We start from the raw sequence: 18,554 nt of genomic DNA, 5'->3' as shown, positions 1-18,554 counted from the left end.
TGAAGGCATATGAGCACAGTAACCAACATTCATCTGACTAAGGGACTATCCAAACATCTGGATAAAAGAAACACAGTTCTATGGCATTACTGATACTGGATTCAGCATAAGAAGACCTGATGCTAGGAATTCTGTCATATCATCAAACTCATTTAGCAATTAGGGGGAGCTGAACTGAGAGGGAGGAATAATAACTCTGCAGTGGCATGCCCTTGCTCTACCATAAATGCATCCTTTGCTAAATACTGGCAATCACGTCCTTCCCTAAATTTTACACTATTTCCATAAACACCACCAAACATGTCCAATAGTTAGTGATTATGGAAATTTTGACTCAAAATCTATGCAGGGTACCAGGTAGTTTACATTTAATCTACCCCAGGGTTTCTCAACCAGGGTTCCATGGAGCCCCAGGGTTCCACAAGAGGTCACTAGGGGTTCCCTGGGAGATAACAATTTATTTAAAAACTATTTCAAACTCAGGCAACTTCACATTAAAGAGGTAAGTTTCTTTTCTTTCTTTTTAGTTTAAGAACACTGTTAATGCATATACACAGGCCTACACATGAAAATTACTATATAGTAATTTTCTAACTTCTGGCCTATATTTGAGCCTGAATGTGCAGGAGTTCCCTGAGGCCTAAAAAATATTTCAAGGGTTCCTCCAGGGTCAAAAGGTTGAGAAAGGCTGATCTATCCTATGCCTTTCTTATCCTACAATTTAGGTTGGATCATATCAATCCAGATGACCACTAAATAGAAACAAAGAGTTAAATTTTCTAAATCTGTTTGCCTAATAGTTCCGAGATTTCTGCAGCCCAGACATTGTAGGACTAAATTAAATGCTATAGTTTAACTTGTGTCTAACTGTATAAATACAGTCCCCAAATTTACAAGATCATCAGACTTTCCTAATCTCTGCAACTATCTTCGCAAAGAGTTGAGATTATCCTGTACTAAACCCAAACCATTTTAGCATTACTGACAATGTAACTGCATAAACAACTTGAAAGATCAGTATAGGAATTTCCTTATCTCTCCATTTCACAGCCCAAGAGAGGACAGGTAAACAAAAGAAAGAGCTGTGATAAAGCTAAGCTGCAATAGCAAATATTTAAGCAGCTATTTAATAAGAGTGAGCTAGACCACTTCTGAAGGAATTATCGTAAATGATCTTCAAAAATAGATCTATAGGTTTACCTATGTCAATATTACATTAAAGTATCCAAGGCAGAGTGGTAATAAGTTATAGAGGTAAATATTTCTCCAGTGCAGTTTTTTCATCAAGTGAGATAAAGAAAAGCAATATTTAAGATGAATCTTTTTTTTAATCACTAACATTAATTAAAGTACAGAAAACATAATTTAGGTGCATGTATGTTGAGAGTATCAGTTACCAAGGATTTAATGTGCTACCAACTTTAAAATTCTCAATAATTACCTTAAGATGTTTAATAGTTTTAAATAGGTCTATAGTAGACACAATGGCCATTCTGGAGTAGTGGCTAAAGGTGCTGGACTGGAAGTTAAGAGACTATGACTTCTAGTCCTGCCTTAGGTCTGGAAACCAGGTGGATGACTCTGCGTCAGTCACTCTACCTTGGCTTTATAAGGGTGGCAATGGCAAAGCACTTCTGAAAATTTTGCCAAGAAATGGGCATGGACTTGGCCATGCAGTTGCCAGGAATCAAGACTGAGTTCCATAATAAAGAACAATGCATCCAAAATGCACTGGGCAATCAGAATAAAACATCTATAAAGCATTCAGCACAGTTTAATCTGATTAATTTTCCTGGAAAAAAAACCTCCACAGGAATATCCCATATTACTTAGCTAGTTCTACAAAATTCTTTCCAGGATGCATGAAACATTTGGCTCCTTTTTCTCTGAGCTAGAAAGAAAGAACAAACCTTGTAATCCCAGCTATCTCTTGTAGCTCTAAGGAGCAAAAAAATCACCACCCTGGAGTAGTATTCTTTCTGAATGATGAAGAATACGATTGATCTTGTACAGTAGATGTGTACCTCAAGTCATTCCATCGTGCAGTATTTTTTCAGATTCTGTGAATGGTCACAGGTTGTTTCCCAGGACTACATGAAATGAACAACTGCAGTGCGGTACAAATACCTCTACTCCAGCCTTTAGAACTGTGTTATGTATTCCCTGTTCGCAATTCAAATATATTTACTGATTTCTGTACAGCTACTTCAAAGCCTCCAGTGAGTGCGTCTGGACACACGCCTGAATAGTTGCTCCTTTAAGATTAGTCTCTGCTATTTTTGGCATGGCTTAAAATAAGCTGGGACAGGTGAGGTTTTGATCTTCTCAAAACTGTCATTATAAACCAATTCAAGTCTATTAAAATATACAAATAATATAATTATTCGTAGTAGTTTTGCATTTGAAGCAGTTTATCATTATAACTCAGGAAGAAGGCAATGGCAAACCACTTCTGAAAAACCTGACCAAGAAAACTGCAGGGACTTGTCCAGGCAGTCTCTGAGAATTGGACACGATTGAACAGATTAAAAAAAAAAAATCATTATAATTCAGGAAATCTTAAGCTAGTAAAACAGAAGCATGTTTTCATGTGACTGCCTGTATGTTTATAGGAAACTCAGTTGCACACCCTGGCAGATGTCTGCTCAGACACTGACAATTAGTGCAATACATAACTGCAATAAGGGGCATATAATTTCTACTACTGCCTATTAATAATATTTAACGACTTAGAAGCCACTTTTCAGCTTTAAATAATGTGTTTAAGCAAGGCAGGGCAAGACCCTTTAATGTAAATTATCTGAATCTAATGAGATTTTTCATATGACTTATCCTGTATTACTTGTTTATAGATTTTTTTGTGGGCTAATCAGTCTTCATCAGCCAACTTAATCTCTTTTATAGCACAATCTTTTCACCATTCAGGTTGGCATTATTTTAAAATAACCAGCACTAAGCATGTTAATCAAACAACTTTTTGCTATATGTCAGTGATCTTTAGAACTTGTGACAAAAGAGCAAAAGGCTTTTTCCACTCTAAGTGAACTCTCAATAGAAAACATTTGATACTTACTCCATCATAGATGGTGGAATGGTGCAGCAGTCCTGAATTGCTGTTAGGGGGGATGTCAAGTGAGCCGTGTATGAAGCTTCCACTACATGCTTGTTTCGATTGACCACGTCCAAGTAACGGTTAAACTTTTCCCGAATTTTTTTCGCTAGCTAGAAATTTAAAGAGAAGCACAAAATCAAAACTGCTTTTCAACATTCATATTCTACATTCATAATGCAAAATCTGCTCAAACTGCACCAGAAAGCAACACATCCCAAATCCTGAAATATATTTACTTTCATATTCATATTTAATCTTAATAAAATTACACAGCTTATAGACAAACTATCAAGTATGGGAACACTGGAAAAGAGATATACTGAAATATTTTCAGAAAATACCAGCTACATTTCACTTTGTGCATATTTAAGATCTCCAGATTTTTCAATTCAGCATGTCTTCTGACATACAATTTAAACCAATCTCTCGATTAAAACCAAATAGATATCACTTATAAATCAATTCTACTGAAATCTAAGCAATGAATTTACAAGCTGAAAAAAATCTTATATGAATATGCATATGAATATGGTACATTCCACATCTGTCAATATGATGTGGGGGGGAGATGGGTGGTGATAAAGTTTGAAAATAAATAAATAAATAAAATATACATCATAGAAAAAAGTAATGGTAATACCCTATAATATTCAAGTAGCATTAACAATTGAAGATCTCTTTTTTAAATGGTAGTATCATAGAAAGTTGCCATGAAAATCTAGGAATTTCCTTGCTAAGCCAGAATGTACTGGTCCATACCATCTGGAAAACATCCCCTTACCTGCCCCTTATTTATTTCTGTCCAAAGTCAGGAAATCCCAGCCTTGAAAAGTCCTCTCAAAAGGTGCAGGAAGATAGGCAGAATGAGAATCTACTGGATCCTCAGTTTCACTGGCCTAACACCCAGTGAATTTAGAATTCCTTTATTTCTAGAACATCTACATTTGTTTTCTTTTGACTTCTGTTCTGCTAGTCTGTTCAGCTTGGAAATGTTGAATCACTGTAGTACAGTCAAGGAGGAACACAGGTTTGCTCTGCAATATAGTTTACAGATGGTATTGTGCAGGTATGTAATCCTTCCAAACAGAGCACTGTCATTTATCCCAAATACTACTGCTGGTTGAATTGGATACACACAGTCAGCATGGGTGATACAGCTACCATTGTATCACAGTGAAAATAGTAGCTTGACAGCAGGACGTGTCTTTTCTTTGAATAGTTTCCTTTTGCACATCTTGTTCAGTACAAAAATACATCTGTAAGCAACTTGTTAAAACAAGAATATCCTCTGTATGTGTATACACACACACACACACAGACACACACAGTTGTGTGTATGTGTAGAAGTTTTTGCCCAGTTACTATCTAATCCCATTACCCAACCCAGCCTCAAAAACTATATGGTTTTCCTCAGTCCATTTGGAAGTTTTCTTCATAATTCTTATTCTTAATTCTTAAGCTCCCTATAGTTTACAGCCTGAATGAAGAATAATCTTTCAACAATTTACAGCTCAAAGCAAAATGTTCAAAATTATATTTTAAGTTCATTCTGCCTTCAGAAAACAAAGCTAGAGTTATTTAATTAGTACTGTGTAACTAGCTGTTGTTTTATACTTTTTAATCCTCCTCATTCTATCCCTCCATATACCTAAAATTCGCAAAAAGAAATGATGTAAAATTACAACTCAATTTGTATACACACATACATAACTTGTTTGTTCATTATGTCTGCAATTGACAAATGTCTTCCCTAACTATTATTAACAGGCCATTTCATCATGATTTACCTTCTTATGTGAATAATTAGGCCTATGTGATAAGAGCAGGGACCCTGCCTCAACTGTTTCTATCAAATTATACAACTCAATTAAGGGTCTCCAAGGGACACCGTCTTTAACAAAATGTTGTTCAAATAAAATGACTTGTAGTATTATATTTAATTGCTGTTATAGAATGATTTATTACTAATACCCAAGAGGTTTATTGCCCAATCTAAGTTGTGGATCTAAAACTATTAGGTTTCTTTCAACTGGAATGTCACATATGGTTGAATGGTTCTATGGGTTGAGAGTTTGTTTGTTTGTCAACTTCAACACTGTCTCAATCAGAAGTGACTTACACATTAGGATTAAAATATCAAGTAGCTGTTCAAAACAAGCAAGCCAATTACGAAAAGAATGCATGGCACATGTTGGGGAGGACAGCAACATGAACGTATTCCATACCATAATACCATCAGGGAGAAAGCCACTCTTCTTACAACAGGGACTGATCAAAAAGCTAGGTTTTAACAGTTGTATGGAGGCCCAACAAAGCTGGGACCATAATGTTCTCAGGGGACATGATGTTCCACAGAGCAGACACAGCTACCAAGAAGGCATATATCCTAGGTCCCACAAAGTGACAGTTATAATTGGGATATGGAGCATAACAACTCTTCCAGAGAACAAATAACAGAAGAAAGTTGGTCCCCAAGGTAACCAGGACCCATGAATGGTTTTACAGGTGACAACCAATACCTTGAATTGCACTCAGCAGTCCACCAGGAATCAATGCAAAGCTCCTGAAACATGCGTTTTTCTCAGTATGGGCAAACATAAACCATATTTATTAATAAATATAGATTAACCTGACTCCTGCTGAATTTGTCAACAAATGATGGGATATGAAGAACATTGGCTAAGTTCAAATATAATACTAAGTTATAGAGTAGTTATAATGCTCTTAGCTGAATCCCAGGCTCATATGTTCCCTTTCCAGCACAGTATCAGGAATTAATAGTTTTTCTTTTTTCTGAATTGTGTGTCTGTAGTTCTGTTTTGTGTTTTTTATCTGACCTGGCAAGTTATGATTAATGTTAACAATGTTAACTATAAATTAACAATGAAATTTTTTTTCATTCACTTTATAATAAACAATGGCTTAATATTATAGCAAAATGTGATCAGTGAATCCAGGGTGTTTCTCTTCCTTCTGATCCATTAGGGTTACTTTTTAGCATTGTTTGGTTCTAAGAGATTTTGTTTGCATTAAGACCAATTGAATAATCATTTATCAAATTGATCATGCAAAATAATTTTTAGCAAAATAGCAGAATACAAAATTCTATCCATGGAATTAGAAAGTTTTGAGTATAATTTAAATGAAATGCACAAAAACTAAAATACTCAAAAACAAAATTGTATATTAGGATTCCAGCAGTTCCTTTTGTAATTCATCCCATTAATTAGCTTAATAGAAAAAGTAGATACTTCACTGCTTCCTATATGAAAAGGGGGTTCTTACCTTAAAAAAATGTTGTAGCGGCATTTTGGGGGGAAAATAGGCTGAATTGAAGCCATTTGTCCTGATGATTGTTTAATAAGACTTTCATTCCCAATTTTTTCATCCTCAAAAACAATCCTAAAGCACACTGGAGGATAACACAGACTTTTAAAATGCTACTGTTGATATTAACATCATGGAATTTCTTTTCAATTTCTTCAGAGGAAGCTGAACTACAGGCAATGCAAGGTTATCATTGACAAAGCCATGGTGATCATGTCTCCTATAGCCACTTATAGGTTCCTAAATTCCCTAGCATAGCCATTATTGTATGTAATTCAAACTGATTAGTTTGCTACATACCAGCAATTTGACAACAACTTCTTTAGGAAGCATTTTGGCAAGCAATATCTAATGTTATCTCTTTAATTCCTAGAGGAATTTAGGAAGCAGCCTCATTCCCTATTTCAGTATTTCTCAAGCTCAGCAACTTTAAGATGTGTGGACTTCAACTCATGCTGGCTGGGGAATTCTGGGAGTTGAAGTCTACACATTTTAAAGTTGCTGAGGTTGAGAAACACTGCCCGATTTGATGACAGGATGAATTACAATCAGGAGATCTATGGGAATGCCTGCTGTCTATCAGCTGTTTCTTTCCATAAGGTACAATGCTAATCCTTTCCTCAGTGCTACAATTAAGTCTGAAATGTTAGCTTGTTTATTCAATGGTGACATTTGCTGACCTTTCACAAGCAGATTTAAACAAGTTGTTACGTATGAAATTACTAAGACTTATTTCTATAATGTGTATCAAGTAGCATATTCCTCTCCATTTTTTTTCTCAGTATACCTTGCATTGTTATAGATCATTGGTTTATGCGTGTGTATAGGAAGTGTCCAATAAAAATACTTTAAATTGAAGGGGAAAAAAACATTGTACACCTCAAACCAACTGAACATCACTGCAAAGATTTATGTATTGTTTTTCTTTCCCCCCCAAAACCAAGAGCAATGCAAAGAATCTCTTGTGGGGGGATATGGGCAGTGGCAAAATTTGAAAAATAAATAAATAAATAAATAAATGCAAAGAATCAACTTTTACACAAACACACATAAAAAAGGAGAATTAAACTAAATAATACAACTGTTGTTTACAAGACCATTTAAGACTACTGTAATATACTGTGGTAATACTCTAGTCTTGGAGTTATTTTTATCAGAAAAGGCCTGGTGTATCAGAAAATCCTTACCTTTTTAACTGCATTAAATTAAAATGGCTAATGCAGCAACAATTTTACTTTATTTCTAAAAGGACAGTCAAATTTAATGAAATAAATAAAATAATGACAAAGTGCATTTTAATGTAATAGAATTCCTTCCTCGGTCCAGTCAAATGGAAAAATTTGAAATTTCAACTTTAAAATTGTGTTTTGCATCAGTCCAAACTGTCACACAGATTTGCTTGAAACAAGTCGGGCTAATTCCACGGGTTTGAAAAAAAATCTACAAAGCTTAAATACTGTAAAACACAACTTATCTACAGTTCAGATGTGATGTAAAACAAACAACAACAACAAAATTATGTGAGAATGTTTTTCCATACAAATAGAAGTTTCTCTCCTGCTGGGAGAGAAAAGCACACAGGCTTGAGGCTTATCACGCATTATTCTCATTCATCATGCTGAAGAACAGCATCAGGAGCAAACACATGCAAAGAATGTAACAAAAGAATCTGAGTGAGTCAACAATCTGCCTAGCCAATGGATTCAACAACCTACAGTATATCAATCTCCTGTCTGGCCTTATGAAAATATTCAAAACATTTTGTATACAAATTGCTAAAGATACATAGCGAATAATAAAAATTTCCTATTTACAATATATACCACAATCGTGAATTAGCAAGCAGACCCCCACCTCACATTCACTGAGAGGCAGGCTCTCAGTTTTGAACAACATTCAAGCCAGATGAGGCAGAGTTGAAACCACATAGTCAAGGAGATTGCCCCTCCCCAACATTCTACCTTTTGTCTAGGTAGAAAAAGTGTTTGTCTTTTTAAAATTAAGGCATAAGCCAGAAACTGAGAGAGCCAGAAACTGAGAGAAACAGGGTTCATTCCCTCTTCTCAGCAGCTTCAGAGATAATCAACTGGAGTGGAGTATGGAGGGGAAGACCAGGAATAATTTAAAACAGAGGGATACCTGCTTCTGGACAGAAGTCTTTTTCCAGAATAGGTGAAAAATGTGTAGCTAGAAAAATTGCATACAATTCATTTTTACTTTGACTGTGTAGGCTTAAGTCTAATATTTTGTGTTTGATGCTTATTTCCTATGTACCAGCTCAGTAATTGTCTGTTTCTATTTATTTACAGTATTTTTATACCACCATATTTCCCACAGATACATGCAATTTAGAACCTCATCACCGCAATGTTGGCTCTAAATTATGAACAGACCAACATCATCTTGTGGTTTGCCCAAAACCTTACATTTCCTTTATATTCTTTGACAGAAGAACTTTTTAAATTGTGGTCTGCTATTTGAATTGCACTGTATTTTATCACCCTTGCCACTGAATGCTCTGCATGTACAGAAACCATTTAAAAATAAAAGGGGTTTTTTATACTCTCTTTTTTAAAAAGTTTGATTTTATTGATTGCATGCAAAAGTGGTCTATTTCCCAAAATAGTTGGGCTGATTCTGCTGGTTACATGCCTCAGGAGGCAGTGCTAGATCACTTTCTCTTTTTTTTTTTTTCCTTTAAACTTTTCAGAAAAGGAACCACAGGTTATGAGACCCCTATCTTTGCCATATATTGGGGGTGGGAGAGAGTGCCAGTTGTCCTACTCTAGTAGACAGAAAATCCTGCCAAACTGGAAGACTGTGGGAAACCCACACAGATAAACCCAAAACTCAAGGCCGGTCTGCTCTGAGTTTCTTTGAAGGAAAGTTCAAAGCCTCTAAACTATGCATGCGCTTTTCCCCCTGGATAGGGTCCCCCTCCTGCTCACCATCAGCACTCATGACAGTAGGTGATGGCAGCAGTAACTACCAAACCACACACCAAGGTGGAAACTGAAGCTAGGGAGGCCTTGCAGGAGTAGAGGGTTGAGGCTTCCTATCTTTCACCCTTCCATCTGAGTCACCCTGCTACAACCACAAAAATAAACTCTTTTTAACTATTTTTCTGCCTGAGTATCTCCAAAAACACACACCTGTTATATCCATGAAATCCAGAATTCATGTCCAGTATTTATTTTTCTGTTACAGAACATCCTCAAAAATTTTAATATTATGAACAGATCTACTGTTATCAAGGCATCCAAGTGATCCTAAGATATTTTCACCATTGTAAGGTTATGGCATATTCTGTTATCCAAGGGAATTTAATGTTTAAGGAAAGTGTTATCTCTGATATACAATATATTGATTATGCAGGCCATTTTAGAATGCTGTAGGCATGCCCCCTCACTTCCGGTCCGTAGCCATTTCCAGGCCATTCTGCTTCACAGACTGGGAGACTCCATTTCTTTCAAACCAGATCTCTGGACTGCTTCCTGGCTAAGAGACATGTTTCAGTGTGAACAGCAGCAGATCAGTCATTCATCACTCTATTACTTGTAAGTGAGGAAGATCAGCTGCTACTGACTTTGTACTAAAGATGCACAACCTTTTTGCTGTGAGGGCCCCCAATTTTATTTTTTTTAGTTGTCTTTATCAGCCTTTGGGGGTTTGTAGGAGTACAGCTATGACTGTAATAAAGGTGCGGTGCTGGAATTCCACCCTTTTATTTTTGGGAATTTATGGAGGGTTCCCCCCACCCATGGCTTTCAGAGGCTATCCTCCTGCTCATTAAAACAACCACCATGCATAATGTTTATTTTTCTAATTTAGCAATGTACCACAAGTTGGGGGCATTCTGAATTCACAACAGAGTGATGGTGGGCATCCTATGCAACAGTGAGCCTGCCCATCCTTGCTCTATACAATGTGAAGTGAAGTGGCTGTTGTAGTCCTAATATCTATAAATGATATACAGCCATAACTTAACGTGCTCTGTAAATTTGTTTTTTCTTTTCCTGAATAAATTTATCAGCCCTGTTGTTACAGAAAGCTATTGCCACCAACACAAAGGGTAGCCAGCACTGTCTTGATCAATACAAAACAAAGCTGCATTATCCTTGTATTAAAAGCAAACAGCACAAAAAGGGAGATTTGATTAATTTAAACTTAGGGTAAAATAGCTGCAAACTTGCTTTTCTGTGTTTAAATTGGATTTGATCTGATCAGTATGTAAAACTGAATTCAAGCTCTATGCTGGCCTATGACCATAATAAAGATTTGATTTGATTCAAGGTAGACCAAGTATCAAACAGTGAGGAATCTCAATGAATAAATAGAAATCAAATAGAGTTTCCCAGTAGAAATGTTATAAAGAGGGTCAGAATGATTGTGAAAGATGGAGCAGAGCAAGATTAAGACCATGGCCATAGCAGTGAGCGCAGGGATCCAGTCCAAGGGAGAAACAAAGGAATTTCAGGTGCATTACACAATTCTGTGCAATAGGTGAATGTATAGTTTCCTGTTACAAATGAATGGCTAGCTAATTATTGCAATCCCTCAGTTCTCAATGCAGAAGGAAGTCAATGTGAAAGGTATTCAAACTAAAGGAGATACTTTTTACATGGACATATAATTCTTTATTTTGAAAGATGGGGTTGGCTTTTTTGACTAAGTTCTTCTTACTTTCTAAGATAGCTCATCTAAGGTAAATACTTCATTACTGCTATTTTAAAGTGTTGCCAGGAAAATATTTTCTCCCCCTTTGAAGGGATAAAATGTTTGTTTTGTATATGCTCTATGTAGCAGAAATTGATGTCAGAGGGTTTCTACAATTATGTGCGACCCACCTATGCTGCATGCATGTTCTGTTCAAGTTTTTTTTAACATTCAGTATTTCTTAAAACTCCGTATGATTCTCATAGTCTGAATAAATAAAGAAGTGGTAAAACCCTTATGGAAATATTGTACCTAATAAAAGATAATTCCAACATGCTGGACAACAAATCACAGGTTTTACCCTAAAAATGTTCTTTGGTTGTCATTGACATGAAATGTAACAATCATTTTTGCACAAGGCAACAGCTGTATTTTTTCACTCTTTTTGTTTTCAGAAATTTGGTCAATTTAAAGATATTATAATGTACAAAAAACCTATCAGACAAGTTTTTAGCTGATGAACCAGCAACGAGTGCTTTTAGGGTGATGCTTCAGAAGAGGAATGACCAACAAGAAGAGAAACGGCTGATAGAGGATTAGGTTTGCTTACAATATGCTCACATTTGTTTTAATATGATCAATTTGTATACATTACCTTTACTCATAAAGCTCTAGTACTTGTGATTCATTAGCACGAAAAGACTTAGTTATTATTAAAACCGAAGTGCTCACTTACTCTTTCGATCTTTTCAATCCTTGAGCTTTTAACCATTGTAGTTATACTCTATGGGGCCTCATCTATCTTCTCTGACACCCAAGAATTCATCACAATACTAAGAATGTTTAGACATTTATTTATATCTAGTTAAGAGTTAATGTATGCATCTAGGGATGTGGTGTAAGCAATACCTATTGGAGGCTTTAGTAGAAAACCTCTCCAAATCATTCCCTTCTTCTAAAATCCCTTGTATAATTTAACCCATATGATTTTAAATAGTGTGCAGACCACCCACAAAATTGTAGTGAAAGGCATTATTCTTCAAAGAAAGCCAATGAGACAGTCTTTGGAAGGATCAAAATGTTTCCAAAGAGCCTAGGTTTTATAGCTACTTCAACAATAAGTCCTTTTAGCTCTCAATTTCACACAAAATTCTCACAAATTCTCACATATACACAAATGTGACATGCTCCCAATAAATGGATGGTTACCTTGACGACAATTTCAGTCCCACACAGGGCAGTCAAAGTATCTCAAGATGTTTTATAATTAGATGTGTGACCACCAGATTTACTTATTTTATTGGCTTAGATCTAAGCATTCACCTGGCAGCCCAAGGTGAGAAGGAAATGCATGCAGGTGAATCAGCAGATTGACAGAGGAGGAAGGGGCCACAAAACAATGCAGCAAAAGTAAGAGATGTTTTGCCATAAGAGTTAGTATCAAATCAAATCTTTATTATGGTCATAGACCAGCATATAGTAAAAATCTGTTTAGTAGGTTTACTTGTAAGAATTTATTAGGATACTGTTTCTCAACTTCAGCAACTTTAAGATGTGTGGACTTTTTTAAAGCTATAGGGGAAAGAACAAACTTGCTTAAGAACAATTGCTGCTAGCTAAATTCATCAATGCATTTTAAACATCATTTCAGATTTTCTGGTAGAGAATACCTATTTCTAATTTTATATCCTGAACATAATTCAAATTCTTGAAATAAATATGAAAACATTAAGTTAGATTACTATTTTTATATCTCTACATTAATTATCTATATTAGCCTTTTTATAAGCTGTTAAGTGTTATTTTAAGGTTGTCTTGGCACATTCTTTCATCCTGTTGCTTGGAAACATTCTTGCAGTCCCAAATCCATGGTCTTGAATTCTTCTGCCTCTGCTGTGCCAGAAGTCTATTATGCCAATCATTTGTAATTCTCATCCAAGACCAAGCAAGCCAGCAGGAAAATAAAGCCCTTTAACTATCTGCAGATCAGGCAAAGAAGTCAAGATCTTGCAACAGCAAAATGACCAGGGGAAGTCTGGTGCAACAGACAGAAAGAAAAGGTGATAAATTATATTAAAAAGGCTCATAGCAGCTCCTAAAATCTCTCATAGAGTTCTGTGGTGATCCTAGACCCAAGGCTACTGGTCATAAGTGTGTGTGTGCGTGTGTGCACGCGTGTGCGCCTTAGAGTCAGTGTTGACTTCTAGCGACTGTCTGGACCAGTCCCTGCAGTTTTCCTGGCAATGTTTTTTGGAAGTGGTTTGCCACTGCCGCGTTCCTAGGACTAACAGAGAATGTCAGCCCAAGGTCACCTGGTTTTGTGCCTAAGATGGGACTAGAACTCACGGTCTCCCAATTTCTAGTGCGGTGCCTTAAGCACTACACCAAACTGTCTCCGCCATAAGTTGTTAGGTTAGTTGATTTTATAAGGCAAGCCTCTTTTGAATTAAGCTCAACTCTTGGTGGCTTCATAGAACCTTTCCATGTACAGAAGTTATTTGCCATTATCGTCTTCTGAGATGTTTTGCTAGCTTCCCAGGCTAGCATATAGTCCTAATATTCCCTGGTAGTCTCCCATCCAAATACTCACTAGGACCTATCCTGCTTAATTTACAAACCCAAGCATGCTTCATGCTTAAGTTCTAATTAAATTAAATTAATTAAATTAAGTCCCAGCAATTCAGTGTTTTCTATCTTGCAAGCCAAATCTTCTCATAAAATAGAAAAAAATGTAATGTTTTAAAAGTGCAGAAGCTTTAAAATGAAATCCTTTATTTATTTAAGCAAGAAGACACATTTATGATTCCTTTCCCACATTCCTCCTCCAGCAACGATTACAAGGCCAGGCTGAGGGAACTTCTGAACTGGCCCCAGATAAATGCAAAAACTACTGTTACTCTCTTCTTATATGCCTCCATTACTGTTTTCTTCATTACATTACTAAAGACTAGTAATATGTTAAGTAATATCTTATGTTGTTTAATTAATATCTAATACTACTGGTTATGAGAGCACTCTAGTTTAATCTGGATTATCATACATGGATTAATTCTGTTAAAATCAAGAATATATACCTCCCTTTCTATTCTCTTCATACAAATAATTCCTGGATCGAAGATCATCTAGTAAAAAGGGTAAAGGCTGAACATAATTGCTTTAGATTAAGGAATTCTCCTCCTCTTCTTGGTATCACTGTATGTCCCTGAAATGCATCCCTTGGAGGGCCTTCTACATTACCCTTTAAAATGTCTAGCATTTGTCATTGTTAAGAGCTGCACTGCTTGGATGGAATAACAATTGTTATTATGAGAGTTTAAGCATTTGCTAGTGCCAATCTCTCCAAGGTACGTCAATCACAGCAGGCTATTCCAGTCTACGCTAAGCAACAGTTAAGTGTTTTTGCTAATTTTTTTCTATTAACAGAAGATGATCTGACATATAAAAAGAACTGTACTCCCTGGGGCAAGCCTCAAACTTCTGAGGGCTCTGTTCATATTTTCCTTGCTACCTTTCTGTCATGCAGACTTATTAGAACTACAGTAAGGGTTTTTTTTTAGATTTTTTATCCTGCCTTTATTATTTTTATAAATAACTCAAGGCGGTGAATATACTTAATACTCTTTCCTCCTCCTATTTTCCCCACAACAACCCTGTGGGATGAGTTGGGCTGAGAGTGAGTGACTGGCCCCAAAACACCCAGCTGGCTTTCATGCCTAAGGTGGGACTAGAACTCAGACTCCTGGTTTCTAGCTCAGAGCCTTAACCACTAGACCAAAGTGGCGCTCTCTCTGACAGTTGCTTTCTCTGTGAGCTTCTGGCATTTTCCCTGGCAAAAAAAAAAAATGATTTTTTTTCCAGGCTCCTGCTGTCTCTTCTGATGTTCCATTTTAGGCTCAAAATATCGCACATATCTGATTTATCTGATACTGGTTTAGAGTATTATGTGGACCTAACTACTGTGTCTTATTCAACAAATCATGGTTAAATCACTCCACAGCCTAGAGTGATGCATGGGCCCACTCACTGGCAATATTTGACATTAGCTGATTTAAGATAGAACTGTGGATTCCTCCTGTCAGTTCCCTGTTTGCAAGAAGAGAACTGTATCATCATACTGTTAGCAGATTGCTAGGAAAGCCTTTGGCCCAGGAGAGATCAGAAAAGTCACACACCAGGCATTTCTATAAAAATAATTTTATTTACAGAAAGCAAACATATTTACAGGCTCTCAGTGAGAGCTGCTTAACTCTCTACATGCCTACACAGAAGGGAAACTGAAACTAAAACAAGTCCAGGCAAGTTCTTCCCCAGGTGCAAAAATTAACATCCAAAAAGAGGACAATTAAATTCAAGCTCTTCACCCGGCCAAAATGATTAGTCACCATAGTAACCTTAATCTGTAGTAGAAAATATATTAACACTCCCCTTTTTATACTACAGAATAAGATGCAAACCAATTTGCTTTGTTCACTCTGTGTCTTGGTACAGCAAGAGGTTTGGTTAAAATATCAGCAATCATGTCTTTTGATTCACAATATTTCAAAATTATTTCTCCTTTGCTTATCATATCTTTGATATATTGATATCTAATATCGATATGTTTTGTCTTATTTTTGCAGGCTTCAGATTTTGCCATAGCAATGCAAGCTTCATTATCCTCATAAACAGTTATAGGGTTCACTTCCATGCCTATGTCTTTTAACAAACGTTTGAACCATATAATCTCATTACAGGTTTGTGTTAGAGAATAAAACTCTGCTTCTGCAGTGGAAAGAGCAACAAGTGTTTGCTTTCTAGAATGCCAGCCTAAGCTAGACCCAGCAAATTGAATTAAAATCCCAGAAGTGGATTTCCTGTCACTGACATCTGCTCCCCAGTCAGAATTGGCAAAAGCCTGCAATTTCTCAGTTCCAGAGGCATTTAGCTTCAGGCAATAATTCTTTGTTCCTTGCAAATACCTCATTAACCTCTTCAATGCTGCTTTTCCAGTAGATGTAGGCTTCTCTTCCTGTCTACTTAAAATGGCCACAGAATTTGAGATATCTGGGCAAGAGTGATTTGCAATGTACAGTAAACTTCCAATTGCAGATCTATATTTCTCTGTCTCAGTTAATTGAGTTTCTCCTATATTTTTCTGGAAATCTGTTTTCAGAGTAGAGACTGGTTTACAGTCTTGCATATTAAAATCCTCTAGGAGCTTTTGAATTTTACTACGTTGGTTTAACAGAAAGCTACCATCCTTCTCCCTGTGTATTTCTAAACCTAGGTAATTTGTTACAGTTCCAAGGCTTTTTAATGTGAAATGGCTTTTCATGCAGGCTTCAAAATCAAGCCTTTGTTTTTCTGTTGGTGTGAACAGCAGCAAATCATCAACATAAATGCACAGATACATACAGCCTTGTTTGTCTTTCTTCATATATACACATGGATCTGCTTTTCCTTTTTCAAAACCAAAATTCTGCAGATCATCTAATTTTTGGTTCCAGGATCTAGCAGCTTGTTTTAACCCATAGATTGACTTCTGCAGTTCACAGACTAGATTCTCCCCTTTTTCATAGCCAGGGGGTTGCTGCATGTATAATTTGTGGCCTAAATCACTATAGAGAAATGCAGTTTGAATGTCATAGTGGTGAACTGACATTCCTTTGAGTGCAGCAATTTTTAACAGTAATCTAATTGATTCACCTTTAGTAACTGGTGCAAAAGTCTTGTCAAAGTCTAAATCTTTCCTTTGAGTGAACCCTTTTGCAACTAACCTTGCTTTATATTTTTGGATTTTGCCATCAGCATCCCTTTTTAGTTTGAAAACCCACCCGCAACCTAGACAGCGTTCATTGGGAGGTAGATTTACCAGTTTCCATGTTTTATTTTCTTTCAAGGATGCTAACTCCTGTTGCATGGCAGAATGCCAATTTTGTGCAATCTCAGGTGGTAAAGCATTCACTTGTTCTAAAGACACAGGTTCTGTGAATATGTGAAATGCCTTTACTGTTTCAGCCTAAAAACGTGATGGAGGAATGCCTTTATTAGTCCTCTGAGATCTGCAAGGTAATACAGGGCTTAAATTTTGACTCCTATCACTTTCCTGAGAAGCATCTGTCTCATCAGACAGATCTTCAGTTTGCTTTTCTGGTTTAATGTCCTCATCAGGCAAAAGATCACCATCAGCAAGTCCTTGCTGTTCTCTTTGTTGGCTATGAACAAAGCCAGAGGAGCTACAGGTTCATAGTGGGAGAGAAATTGATAATTAGCAAAAGCGCTTCTTTTGCTGAACAAAACTGGGGGAGATTAAATTCTAGCTCTCCAGTTGATCTGACCACCACAAGAGACCACCACCTCTCCCCAATTCTTAAAAGATAAATGTGAATCTTTAAGCATGCATTCCATCGCATTTTGCAAGGTTCTGCCCTTTCTTTCAGCAACACCATTTTGCTGAGGGGTGTAAGGGTTAGAAAGAATTTGTTCTATCCCCTTTTCCATTAGGAACCTTTTGAATTTGTGAGAAAGGTACTCTCCTCCTCTGTCACATTGGAGTGCAGATACAGGCCTAGGGAATTTTTCATTTGCCCATGTCACAAAACCTTTGAATTTCTCAAATGCCTCATCTTTGTTTTAAGATGTAGATAAATGTGTATCTTGAGAAATCATCAATGATGGTCATTGCATACCTCGCTTGTCCAAGGCTTGGAGCAAAAGGACCAATAATGTCAGAGTGTACAATTTCCAAAGGTCTAGTTGTAACTCTGTCACTGTGCTTACTCACAGGAGCTTTTAGTGTTTTGCATTCTTTGCAAACTACACAATCTAAGTATTTGTCACAGGGTTTTATCTTTAGGTCAGCACACAGCTGTGGCATTTGTGCTATATACTTGAAATTAGCATGACCAAATCTCCTGTGCATCAGGTGTACACATTGGTCATGATATGGAGTGTTGCCAACTGCAGCCTTGCAGCTTGGCTTCCTTGCATTTTGCACAATGTACAAGGAGTCTTTTAATAAACCAGTAGCACACAATTTTCCATGTTTACGTATCTCACAACCATTTTTCTTAAATGTTATGACATACCCTGTTGCAGCCAATTGTGCCACAGATAAAAGGTTTGATTGTAAATTTGGCACACACAACACACCTTTTACAGTTTCTCCCAAGCAGGATAAATACAAGTCACCTTGTCCCATAATTTTGGTCACAGACCCATCAGCCAAAGATACACTTTGTCTTTCAGTTTTAGACAGTGACACAAAAGAGCTTTTACAATTACATAAATGACAATTGGCCCCAGAATCTAACACCCATACATCAGAATTACCCTTCTCAGCAACCTGTGCAATTTGGCTTGTCTGAAGAGCCTTCTTCTGTGTTGCCCTTGTGTTCTTCTTCTCTGTCTTTCTACTCTTGGGTCTCAAGGCACAGTCTTTCTGCAAATGTCCAACTGAACCACAGGTGAAGCATCGCTG

The 18,554-nt window shown here is 36.7% G+C and overlaps 1 protein-coding gene across 3 annotated transcripts in view; it reads right to left on the bottom strand.

The window, feature by feature from the left end:
• CACHD1 (cache domain containing 1) overlaps positions 1-18,554 on the bottom strand; it is a 136,518-nt gene that overhangs the window by 66,328 nt on the left and 51,636 nt on the right. For all 3 annotated transcript variants that reach the window (XM_063298070.1, XM_063298072.1, XM_063298073.1), the window contains exon 3: positions 3,074-3,222. In XM_063298070.1, coding sequence (XP_063154140.1) covers positions 3,074-3,222 — 149 coding nt within the window. The remainder of the gene's footprint in view (positions 1-3,073; positions 3,223-18,554) is intronic.

The sequence above is a fragment of the Candoia aspera genome, chromosome 3, assembly GCF_035149785.1.
Source record: "Candoia aspera isolate rCanAsp1 chromosome 3, rCanAsp1.hap2, whole genome shotgun sequence".
Taxonomy (NCBI): domain Eukaryota; kingdom Metazoa; phylum Chordata; class Lepidosauria; order Squamata; family Boidae; genus Candoia; species Candoia aspera.
The sequence above is the reverse complement of the archived record's forward strand: the minus strand, read 5'-3'. Positions and strand labels throughout refer to the sequence as shown.